This window comes from Elephantulus edwardii, unplaced genomic scaffold (assembly GCF_000299155.1).
Source record: "Elephantulus edwardii isolate Elephantulus edwardi_28Jun2011 unplaced genomic scaffold, EleEdw1.0 scaffold00180, whole genome shotgun sequence".
Taxonomy (NCBI): Eukaryota; Metazoa; Chordata; class Mammalia; order Macroscelidea; family Macroscelididae; genus Elephantulus; species Elephantulus edwardii.
Window position 1 is genome coordinate 2001729 of NW_006399930.1, and position 13068 is coordinate 2014796.

Sequence of the window (13068 nt, forward strand, 5' to 3'; positions counted from 1 at the left end):
GCTTAAAAATTTCTTCCGCTTGTGTGAAGCTAAAAAAGCAATATTCTTCAACCATTGTTTAAAAAGGAAAAATATAACACAAACCATTGGAGTGCAGTTGGAGAAAAGTGCTGGCTAAATCCCACAGCAAAACTAAAGCAGAGAGATAAAGTTCCTTTCAGAAAGTCATTTTTTTAGAGGGAAGAACAGAAGTGCAGGGAGGAGTCAGGGCCACCCCCGCCTCCAGTCCCGTGTCAGTGCCACCCGCAGAGATGAAATGTGAGCTGGGTGGCCGAGGACGCCAGAGCGTGGTGGGGAGAGACAAAGAGACCTCAGCCCGTAGCACAGCGCAGCCGACCCCTGGTCTGGGAACCCGTGCTAGATTGGCCGGAGTCCCTACAAAGGCTCCCCAAGCAATGGCCAAACCTATGGTTTACTCTCCTCTAGGGAGTGATAATCTCTTCATCTGACCGCTCTTTATCCCCTGCATCCTCTTGGGGTTCCGGACTCTGTTTCCTATCTCTCCTTTGCCTCCAGTGCGTCCTGTCCGCGCGCAACTCCGGCCACCAGTTTGGATGGACGCACCGAGGCTGCCCGGGCGTCCTGGCATCTTTCTTTGGAAGTTGATCCTGATTTTTGTCTATGCAGGTCAGTGAACTAAAGGGACCAGAAAAAGAAAATGGGCTGTGTATCACCACTAGGGCAAGACCATCTAGGGATCTTTTTGGAGGGCAAAGATCCCACTAGCCGTTATAGTACAGAAACGAATACACTTAAACTTTGGTCTAGACCTCTGCGAGGGTGGGTTTGTTATTTTATTTTTTGGTTGTTCTTTTGTTTTGTTTTGGATCTCCCCCCCCCCCCTTGGCCTTTTTCCCCTCTGCTTTTCTTTTCCTTTTTTTTTTTCTTGGCAGAGCAACTTGGAAACTCCTTTCCACCTTAAGAGGCTTTTACCTTCTGGCTAGAGTAAAATTTATCCAGTTGTATCTGCTACTCAAGATCTTGGAGTGAGGGTTGGGAAGAAATCAATTTTTAATACGCATCTGAAGTTCAAACGAGTTACTGAAGTTCTTTAAAAAAGTCTGCTAGCTTCCTTTTCTATACAGGCTAGTTGCTGAATCTGTCCCTCAGTTTCCAAACGTTCTGGCTTTTCCCTCTCAGAAGCAAACAGTGGGTACACTTTTAATTTCATTCTTTAGAAGCTGGTTCACAAATGTGCAACACTGAATTATATAGTATGGTTGAATTTAAAAATAAGGCGCTTTAGAGAGATGAGTTTACTCAGAGTCTAATGTGTTCTCAATGATTTGATTAAGCACTTGATTATAATTTAAGGACAAGTCATTTCCCTCCTAATCATTCTTTGTGAGAGTTGCTAATAACTGGTGAAGCAAAGGGATTTTCTAGTTGAGTGATTGATACGGAGCCCCAAACGGCCTTTCACTGGTTACTCATGTATGAAGTTAATTATACGTGTGGGTTTTGCATGTGTTTCATAGTCACCAAACAATGTAAACAGTAGCAATGATCTTTGTAAAACACTTAACATGCCTCTTTGAGACTTGACAAAATCCACAGACATACCCATGACCTTGCAGATAAATTTGTTCATAATATTTTACTTTTTGATACAATGATAGGCCAATTAAAACGGCAAACTTAAGCATTGTGTTCTGTGCAACAAAATAATTGGATTTCAGATTCAACCGTGCCAGAAATAAGTCAGGATAACTTGTTGGGAAATTTTCAATAGTTTGAGTAAAATGGAAACTTATAAGTTCTCATTTTAAAGATGTTGTGTGTGTGTGAGGTAAATATTCTATATAGACAGAAATGAATATAATTAAGAAAATTTCCTTTTATTAGTTAGAGAGAATCCACTTTACAGTCTCTGTTTACAATTATTTCTTCCATGTAAGTGCTATAAAGTTCGCCAAACCTGAGCAACTAAGAGAATCATTTGCATTAATAATAGTTTTTTATATTTAAAACATACTTTTATTACTTCATTTGAACTGATAGTGATTCTACCTTCTCTGCTTCTGAAAAGAAAATAAAAACTAAGAAAACAGAATACTGTAAATAAACTGTCATTCTGTCTTACAGAATCACTCCTCTTTTACAGAATCACAGCCACATTTTCTTCTTCTTTCTGTCTGTCTAATTCACTGTAATGCACTGAAAAACTCCTGATTTGCACTCCCTTCTTTCCTCATTCCTTCTCAATGTTAGATACATGTCTAATCCCACCACTCAGCTTCCCAGGGGTCAGGAAAGCAACCTTGTGTTTAGGAAGTTTTATTCTATTCATTCCTTCATTCTATTTGTATTGCTCCCTCAAACAAACAAACAAACAAACAAACAAACAAACAAAAAACAAAACAAAACAAAAGCTGTGGCTGAATAGATTCTGTCTCAAGATAGCCCCATTTGTTTCATAGTAGAAGTGTTCGCCTTCCCAAAGATCAAAAGCTGTAATCTCTGGGAAGGAGATTGCCAGGGCTTTCTTCTGAGGTGCATATGAGTGCATTGAAATTTCCCATCTTCTCATTATCAGCCTAGCACTTACTTGTTTCCACCACTCACAGTCTCTCATCCTTCCCTAAAACCTTAAAACCAAACCTACTCTTGTCAAATTTATTCTAATGCCTAACAACCTTCCCTTGAGTTTCTAAAGCTATAAATATTTCCTCTTTTGGAGATGCTGGTGGATTTGGACAACCATTGGTTAATAACCCAACACAGTTTATGTACTACTACACCACCAGGTTTCCTTCGTCCCTCCCTAGAAAGTTATGAAATAGTCACAAGCCAATATTAATTTGTTGTCTTTTATAAATGGGTGGCTTTGTGGGTAGGGAGGTGTCCTTCTAACACAAAGGAGATTGGCTCAAATCCATCAACTTCTGTAAGAGAGAAAGATGGACAATCTCCTCCAGTGTGATTTACAACCTCTGAAAATCTACGGAAGAGTCATCTGTAAATTGGTTCCAAATGCATGGCAATGAATAAATTGAGGTGTTTGGGTTTTGCTTTTTTTTTAACCAATATATGCTTTGAAGTAAGTTCCTGAGCTTTTTATGTCTAAAGCTTTCTTATGATTGCCATTTACATTCAAATAATTTTTAATAAGGCATGCTGAGGGATAAATAGAACAGAAGTAACCCTCTGAGGTAAGGTATGCGCATAAACCACTCTAATGCCATGTTATATCACAGAAGAGGTGTAATCACATGGGTGCTCAAAGGCAGCTCTCTGAGGATAGTCTGTTTTGTTTGGTTTCATATTTTCAGAACCTAGCAGAATGACTGAAACAGGAACTCAATAAATAGTTCGGTTGAACTGAATTAGAGACGGTTTAAGGAAGTTGATCTTGGAACGATTGGAAAGGCTTGGACATAGACGTGTATGGTATGTAGGTAGTATGATGTAGTTGGTGCAAAGGCAAATATGGTGAATGTATGCAACTCAGGTTGTTTGGGTCTAAAGGATGTAGATGGAAACGGGGGTTAGGGGTGAGACGACTGTAGAAATAAAATAGTCCAGATAGGCTTTTAAATGCCTTGCTGGCATTTAAATGGGACAAAGTCGGTAAGTAGCCAAAATTATTTCCCCCAGGCAAATGAGTGAAATCCAGGTTGAAAGTATAGTTTCTACACCTTATACATCATGTTTTACTGTAGAATCTCTTTTGGAAAGAGACCCAGTTAAGTGTTTATATTATTGTCCAACTGCTATTGCACAAAGACAGGATTCCATCAAGGTTTTACCTTCCGGCCTTCAGCCAGAGACTCTGCCCCTCCTTTTCCTTCCTCTCATATCCTTAACTATGGCTTACAAGAGCCACTTCTGAGTGGAAAATAGGACTTAGAGCCAGATGTTGCTTTCCCTGGACTACATGTTTTGTAAAGAGTTGGCATGGGGATGTTAAGGAACCAGCTTCCAGCTCATGCTGGAAATTTAAGTTGTTAAAGTTTGAATTGGATGATTTCTCAGGAATAAGAATTTGAAGACTGGAAGTCATACTGTTTACCTTCTGGGGACAATTGTAACATTCCAACCTTTCAAAAGTGAGAAAATGCCCTTATAATACCCACACTCTGATTATATTAAGATTATCTCAAATGCAGTAGAGAAAACCACTCTTTTATCCAAAAACAAAACCAAAAAATTTAAATGTGGTAGAAACTTCGGTTACAAAATGTTGCAATTGTGAATATATTGGCCGTGCTATTAAATCTGCCCTTTTAAGTGTTTTAATTCTGGGAAGTAGACAAGAACACAGGAAAACATCATAAAAATTGTGAACAGTTTGTGACATGCTCTAGATGTTCGCTACAGGTATGATCTAGCTTCTTGGCTACCAGATTTTGGGGCTTGGTTTCCTGGAACGTTGACATAAAAATATTTTGATAACACCATGTCCTTACAGTAGCACTAATTGGAGTCCAGTGTTAGTAATTGAATCTTGAATGTCCATGGAGAATAAGATCTCATTGACCATCATTCAAAAGGCTCTTACCAATTTACTTACACCTTTGGTTGTCCTTCTGGGACAGAAGAAGTGGAGACATCAATTCTGAATGGTTGTTAAGCGCAAGGAGCAAAAATGTATTTGCTAAGCATCTTGATGGTGGTCACATTGGTCATGTAAGGGAATTTTTTGGGGTGGTGTTTGATGTGTGTTACTGCTCTTTTCCCCCCAAAAGCGGGTGTCCTTGAGCCATGGACCAAGGGTGGAGCTCTGCTAGAGGTTGTGACTTTAAAATCCCTTGGTGAGGGGATGGGTCTGCAAGGCCAGTCAGGGGCCTGAAGCCTCCACTCTGTGAGTTTGGCTACTAGCTAACATCTCGTGGTGGTTGCATTGGTTACTCTTTAAGTGACACAACACTCTTTCGTCTTTTTTGCTGAACTGAACAACTTGATGTTGCTGTGATGCTACACACTGCTCCATGGTCTTGTCAAATACCCTGATGTTTACCCATTATGTACAATGTTTGGATGTGCTTCCATATTGACTTATGCTGGGAAGTAGGAGTGGCATACTCTTCCTAAACTAGATGCCCCTGCAAACTCTACAAGCTTTCTAAACTCTATAAATGTACAGAAAAGATGTTATAGAACAGAGTCCAGGTCTTTTGTGCAACGTTTACTCTGAGTTGTATTTGACTTGATGACACTTAACCACTGCTAAATGAGACTATTGCTGTTATATCTGAACACTCTTCCACTTTGTATATCACTCTTTATCAATGTGCTGTATGAAGTAACCTGGGTTTGCTGTGATGGTGAAATTTGTGCTGCTGGGGTATCAAATAGCAGAATGGTTTCCCAATGTGGACAGTGTTTGGTGGAGCTCCTAGTTGTAAAACAGGTTTGGAAGCAGGAATGTCATCCACTTCCTAAACCACATGCCTCTGGAAACTCTATGAACTTGGAGATATGACTATAGTTATGGGAAGGCTTTGAGTCTTTTGTTCATAGAATTGCTATAAGTCATGGTCGACTCGATGGCATTCAACAATAAGCCCTTAAAAAACAGCTGACCAGTATAAACATTTGAATAAATAGGAATATCTCAGAATGACAGGCAATCCCTTCCTATGTGATTTATAGTCTCAGAAATCCAATAGTGTTAGTGATGAGTTCTTTCTGATTTGAGTACAATGAGAGAGTTAAGTGATCAAAATTTGAAATATCTGAGTGGCATAGATGGCTCCATGCTAAACTACTAACCAAAAGGTTGGTGGTTCAAAATTTCAGGAGACAGAGTAGATGAATTCCTTCTGAAAGGTCTGCTATTTGGAGAAGTAGTCACCGAAACCACATGGAGCAGTTCTTTGAACACATGGGGCCGTCACGAGTTAGAATTGACTAGCCAGTAACTAACAAGGACAATGTGTAAAAAACAATGGTATTTAATTTGCAAAATTCTGAACTTCCCTGCCTCAGTCATGGGTTTGTTTTCTGGCCCTTCATACATGCATACCTCATTGACTTTATTGCACTTTGCAGATACTGCATTTTGTTGTTTGCTTTTATATGAACTTGAAGGTTTTTGGCAACTCTGCATCAAGCAAGTTGATAATTTTTTTTCAGCAGCATGTGTTCGCTCTGTGTCTGTGATGTGTTGGTAATTTTCAACACCATTTTATACTTTCTTATAGGGCCATTTCACATTTTAAAGACTATAGGGTAATGTAAACACAACTTTTGTATGCACTGAGAGACTAAAAATTTATGTGAATTTTATTAAAGTGAACCTTTCTGGGAACAAATCGTCACCGTCTCCGAGATATGCCTGCACTTCATGTACAGTCACCAGTGGTCTTTCAGGGGAGGCTTGCATGATGCTCTAGTGCTAAACAGGATTTGTAGGCACTCACTTCTAGACCAAGTTGAAATGAGAATAAAGGCCTGGCACTCTAGTTCTGAAAATTGGTCATTGAAAACCTGACTGGGTGGGTGGGTGGGGTCCAATAATTAGATCCTCAGCCCATACTAGAAATGGTGCAGAACTAGGCAGTGTTTTGTGGAATTACACATCGGGTCCCCATGGGTTGAGGGTCAATTCAGTGGAAACTAACAACATTTTCTCAGTTATATTTATACATATGAAAATGTATATATAGAGGTAGGGGGCTCTGTACATGGTTCAAATCCATCAGCTGCTCCACAGGAAAAGAATGGGCAATCTCCCATGTTTTTTGCCTTTGAAAATCAGCTGGAGGGTTAGCTATGGGTCAGTTCCAATTTGATAGTACACAACAAAAAGATATATAAATGCAGTATGTATATTACAAATGAGTTTCACTCTTCAAACTATCTTTAAGTTAATTTGTATGTAAGCCTTAACAGTAAAGTGTGTCAGTTAGTGAAATACTTTGTTCAAATATATTGTATATAGTGAATAAAAAAGATTAAAGAAACAGATCCAGGTATCCAAAAATAGTTAACATAAGAATACAGTAGTAATTCTAATACTTTAATTCATATTACAAAGTAATGCTTATTTCTTTTTAAATTTCTTATTATGAACCATTTCATATATCATAAATCTTTAAGATACCAGGACTCATAGATGGTTTTTTCATTTTTTTGTTTATATTTTTATTAATATTTTGATGAAAGTTTACTGAGAACTTGGGTTTCCATTCATTTATTGTTGCACATTTTCTTTCCTCCTTCCTTACCAAGTACACTTTTTCCTTAAAAATTCTTTTTTTGTTGTACAATTTCTCCCCTCTTTCCTGCCTACTGCTTAGTCCACTTTGCTATGCACCTCTTATTCTGGACTGTGGTAATGCAAATAATACCAAGCTGCTTTGAAGGAAATAGCAAAAAAATAAAGCCCCAGGAACAGATGGTATACCAATTGACGTATTTCAACTTATAGATGCTGTCCTGAATGTGCTCACCAAGTTGTGCCAAGAAATCTGGAGAACAACCACTTGGCCAACTGACTAGAAGAGATCTATATTTGTTCCTATTCTGAAGAAAAATGATCCCACAGAGTGTGGAAATTACAGAACAATATAATTGATTTTACATGCAAGCAGATTCTGCTGAATATTATCCAAAAACCACTGGAACGGCTCATCAGCAGAGAACTGCCAGAGTCCAGGATAGGTTTAGAAGGAGTCATGGTAGTATGGATCTTAGCTGAAACAGGGAATACTAGACCATGACTATCTGTGTTTCATTGATTATGCAAAGGCTTTTGACTGTGTGGATCATTACAAACTGTGGCTGACTCTGAGAAGAATGGGAATCCCAGAACAGTTGATTGTGCTAATGTGAAACCTATACTTGGACAGTATATGAGGCAGTAGTCAGAACAGAGCAAGGAAACACTGCAAGGTTCAAAATTGGGAAGGGTATATGCCAGGGATTTGTCCTATCTCTATATCTTTTCAACCTATATACAGAACAGATTATCCAGGATGCTGGGCTCTATGAGGAGAAGCGTGGCTTGACGATTAGTGGAAGATCCATCAGCAATCTGTGTTATGCAGATGACACAACCCTGCTTGCTGAAACTGAGGAGGACCTGAAGTACTTTCTGCACAGGGTCAAGGGCTACAGTCTACAATATGGATTGAGGCTCAATATCAAGAAGACAAAGATTCTCAACACTGGGCCAAATTATAGCATCAGGATGGATGGTGAAGAGATTGAGATTGTTCAGAGCTTTAGCTTGTTTGCTCCACAGTCAACACTATTGGCACTAGCAGCCAGGAAATTAAAAGATGTATTGCGATGGGAAAGTCTGCTGTTAGAGACCTCTTCAAAGTATGGAAGAGCAATGGTGTCACTCTGGAGACTAAGGTGCGTCTGATACAGGCCATGGTATTTGCAATCACTTGTTATGCATCATAGAGTTGGATAATGACTAGGGAGGATAGAAGGAGAGTTGATGCCTTTGAGCTTTGGTGTTGGAGAAGAGTATTGAGGGTACCCTGGACTGCCAAGAAAACAAACAGATTCATCCTGGAGAGGGTTAAACTGGGCTGCTCCTTGGAGGCAAGGATTCTGAGACTTCGTCTGATGTACTTTGGACATGTTGCAAGGAGGAACCAGTCCTTGGAGAGGGACATCATGCTTGGGAGGGTTGGAGGGACAGCCCAGGAGGGGAAGACCTTTTGTGAGGTGGACTGATTCAGTGACTGGGGTAATCGGGGTGGGTTTGTTGGAGATAGTGAGATTGGCACAGGACAGAGCAGGGTTTAGGGCTGCTGTACATAGGGTAGCTATGAGTCACAGGTGACTTGTTGGCACATAACAACAACAACACATTGCTTTTAACAGTCCTTTTCCTCAACTATTTCAATGTAGTGTACATTATTTTGACCTTCTTTTCTTAGTTTCTCCCCACCTCCCATGTCAGTCCTGTTTTGTAACAGTGACATTATGCAGCATTTCTTCTTCTGTGACTGAGATATTTCACTCAGCATAATGTTCTCCATTTTGTATAATATTTTATGAGTTCCTTGTATTTCAGTTCTCCATAATAATCCATTGTGTGAATATAGCACAGCTTCTCTATCCATTTGTTTGTTGATGGGTGGTTGTTTCCATCTCTTTGCTTTTGTGAACAATGTAGCAATAAACTTAGATATGCATTTATCTGGCTGGGTGGCAGTTCTGGGTTTTTTTAGGATATATTCCCAGTAGTGGAATTGCTAGGTCAAATAGTATTTCTATTTCTAACTTTTTGAGAAAGTGCCATACTGCTTTCCAAAGTGGTTGCAACTGTTTACACTCCTATTAAAAGTGAATAAGGGTTCCTATTTCTCTACAACCTCACCAGCATTTGTTATTTGCTGCTCTCTTGAACTTTGATGTTGTTACTGGGATGAGATGATATCTCATAGTTGTTTTGATTTGTATATCCCTTAGAGCTAGAGATTTTGAACATTTCCTCATTGTGTTTGTTTGCCATCTGAATGTCTTCAAATCCTGTGCCCATTTTGTGATTGGGTTGTATATCTTTTTGAGGTTCTGGAGTAGTCTATAAATTCTGGGTGTAAATCCCCTATCATACATGCCATTACTAAATGTTTTTCCCAGTCTGTGGCTTTCTGTTATAACCTGTTGGAAAAGTATTTGATGTGCATAGGAATATGATTCTTAGAAGGTCCCATTCATCTATTTTATCTTCTCCTGGTTGTAGATTTTTCAGGATGCTTGGAAGACTGTTTATGTTGTTGATTAGGAAGTCTAGAGTTCTTCCAAGCTTTTCTCTGATGAAGTTTATAGTCCTTAGTTTTAGTCCTAGGTTCTTGATTCACTTTGAGTTGGTTCTTTTGTATGATGTGAGGTGTGGGTCTTGCTTGAGATTTCTGCACATAGTTTTCCAGTTTTGCCAACATCATTTGTTGAAAAGGCTGTCATTTCCCCACTTAACTGCTTTTATCTCCTTGTCAAAAATCAGTTGACCATAGGTAGATGAACTGATTTCTGGGTTCTCAATTCTGTTCCATTGATCCATTTGTCTGCCACTGTATCAGTACCACACTGTCTTGACCACCACGACTGTGCACTAGGATTTGAAATCAGACCATAAGATGCCTCCTATCTTGTTTGCCTTTTTCAGGAATACTTTACTTATTCTGGATCTTTTTTCATTCCAGATGAAATTGAAAATTGCCTTTTCCATCTTGTTGAGGAAAGGAATTGGTGTTTATATTGGAATTGCATTGAATTTGTAGACTGCTTTGGTAGAATTGTTTTTTTCACAATATTTAGTCTTTCTATTCAAAAGCATGCTATATTCTTCTATTTCTCCAGGTCTTCTATTGTTTCTTGTAGTAATATTTTGTAATTTCCTTCGAATAAATCTTTTGTTTCTAGTTAGATTTACTCCCAAGTATTTTAATCTTGTGATTAACTATTGTATGGGTATTGTTTTTCTTAGTTCCAGTTCTGTATTCTTTGTCACTGTAGATAAATCCAGTTGATTTTTATATGTTGATCTTATATCCTGCCACTTTGCTGATTTGGTTTACTGTGTCCAGTAGTTTTTTTCATTGAATCTTTAGGGTTTTCTAAATATGCTCTCATAACATCTACATATAAAGATAAATTTACCTCCTTTTTGCCAATTTGCATATCTCTTATTTCCTTCTCTTTTCTTATTGCTATAGCTAAGCCTTCCAATACAATACAATATTGAATAGGAGAGGTGAGACTGGGCATCCTTATCTAGTTCCTCTTCTCAAAGGGAATGCCTTTAATCTCTCTCCATTGAGAACAATGTTGGCCCTTGAGTTTGCATGTATTCTTTTTACTATGTTGAGGATATTACCCTCCATTCCTATTTTGTTGAATCAGGAAAGGGTGTTGGATCTTGTCAAAGGCCTTTTCTGCATCACTTGATAGCCTCATGTGATTCTTGGTCTTTGCTTTTTTAATGTGATGCATTACACTGATTGATTTTATTATTTTGAACCATCCTTGCATACCTGTTATGAATCCCACTTGCTCATGGTAATTTTTTTAAGGTATCTTTGGATTTTATTGACCAGGATTTTATTCAGGACTTTTGCATTTATGTTCATGAGAGATATTGGCCTATAGTTTTCAGTTTTGATGGTGCTTTACGTGACTTTGGTATAATAGATATGTTTGCTTCATAGAATGAGTCTGGGAGAATTCCATCTTTTTCTATTTTCTGAAATACTTTATGTAGAATTGGTGATGGTTCTTCTCTGCATGTTTGGTAAAATTCACTAGTAAAACTGTCTGGTCTAGGACTTTTTGTTTTTATACATTGTTTTATTACCTGTTCAGTTTCTTCTTTTGTGATGGGTCTGTTCAGGTGTTTGATTTTGGTCTGTGTCGGTTTAGGTAGGTTGTGAGTTTCTAAGTATTTGTCCATTTTTCTAGGTTTTCATATTTGTTTCAGTATAGTTTTTCATAATATTCCATTGTTAACCTTGTTATTTTAGTTGGTTCTATTATGACATTGCCCCTTTTACCTCTTATTGGGATTACTTGTGTCTGTTTTTCCTTTGGTAGTTTTCTTAGTGGTTTGTAGATTTTATTGACCATTTTGCAGAACCAACTCTGGGTTTTGTTGATGGTTTCAGATGTTTTTCTGTTTTCTATTTCACTTATTTCTGCCCTAATGTTTACAATTTTGGGGTTTCTTTCCTGTTCCTTTTCTTCTTTTTTTATTATTATCAAATTTTCTTCGTTTTAATGAACATTTACAGAGATTTTGGGTTTTCATTTCATTGTTACACTGTTTTCTCTACCCTCCTCCCCAGTTCATTCTTCTTTTCCACCCCCCTTGAATGTCTGTTTTAATTGTCCAATTGCCACAGTGCTTCTCAAAGCCAGTTCTGATTAATCTCCTTTGTCAGTGTGTCCTTTGCCATTCCCTTTTCCTGTTCTTTTTCAATTTATTGGAGATGTTGTTCCAGAGAGCCAAATATTGTTTTTCTTGACTTTTAATGTATTTGCTTATTGCTATAAATTAACCTCTAGTTACTGCTTTGGCTGTTTCCCAGAAGTTTGGGTAAATTGTATTTTCATTGTCATTTGTTTCAAGAAACTTCTTAATTTCATTTCTTATTTCTTCAATTATCCATTCATTTTCAAGCAAGATGTTGTTCATCTTCCAAATATATGTGTTTTTTTCTCCTTTATCCTCTTGTTATTAATTTTTAATTTTAGAGCATTGTGGTCTGAGAGGATGCTTTGTATTATTTCTATGCTTCTTTTAATTTATAGAGGCTAACCTTATAACTGAAAATATCATCTATTCTAGAGAACATTCCATGCATCCTGGAGAAGAAGGTATATTGTGCTTATTTGGAGTGCAATAACCTGGATATATCTGTGAGATTGAGTTGTGTTATTATTGTGTTTTTTAATTATTCAGCTACTTTGTTGAGTTTCTTTCTGGTAGTTCTATTTAGTTGTACTGTCTGCGAAGGGTAGGTGATGTGTCTTGTAGAACTCCTGTATAGATTATATTTTTCTTCTTGGCCTGAGGGCCTGACCGATTTTGACTCAGTCTTGGGGCTTGTACCTGTAGGCAAGAACACTAACGAGCCAAGACCAGATGAGTTGTGAGAGGATGTCAAATGTATCATCCAGGAAGAGTGCAAATGGTAATTACAAAGACAGAAGAGGAAGAAAAGACCAAAATGGATATCAGAAGAAACTCTGAAGATTGCACTGGAGCGTAGAGAAGACAAAGAACAAGGAAGAATTCAAGATACTAAAGAGGTGAATAGAAGATTCCAAAAGGCAGCATGGAATGACAAAGCAAAATATTACAATGAAATGTGTGAGGAGCTAGAGTCGGAAAATCAAAAGGGCGAACTCGTTCAGCATTTCTTAAGCTCAAGTAACTGAACAACAAATTCAAACGTAGAGTTGCTATAATCAAGGATGCTTTAGGCAGAATATTAAATGATCCAGGAAGTATTAAAAGAAGATGGGAAAAATATACTGAGTCATTGTATCGAAAGGAATTGGCAGATGCAGAAGAATTTAATGAAATAACATTTGAGCAAGAGCCTATGGTGATGAAGGAAGAAGTTCAAGCTGCTTTGAAGGAAATAGCAAAAAATAAGG

General features: G+C 38.0%; 1 protein-coding gene across 1 annotated transcript in view; it reads left to right on the forward strand.

Annotated features, from left to right (window-relative positions):
• Positions 1 to 251: 251 nt before the first annotated feature.
• CYYR1 (cysteine/tyrosine-rich 1) overlaps positions 252 to 13068 on the forward strand; it is a 206039-nt gene continuing 193222 nt past the window's right edge. Inside the window, exons 1-2 of the mRNA XM_006896038.1 lie at positions 252 to 429; positions 517 to 627. Of these exons, the coding sequence (XP_006896100.1) occupies positions 252 to 429; positions 517 to 627 (289 nt within the window). The remainder of the gene's footprint in view (positions 430 to 516; positions 628 to 13068) is intronic.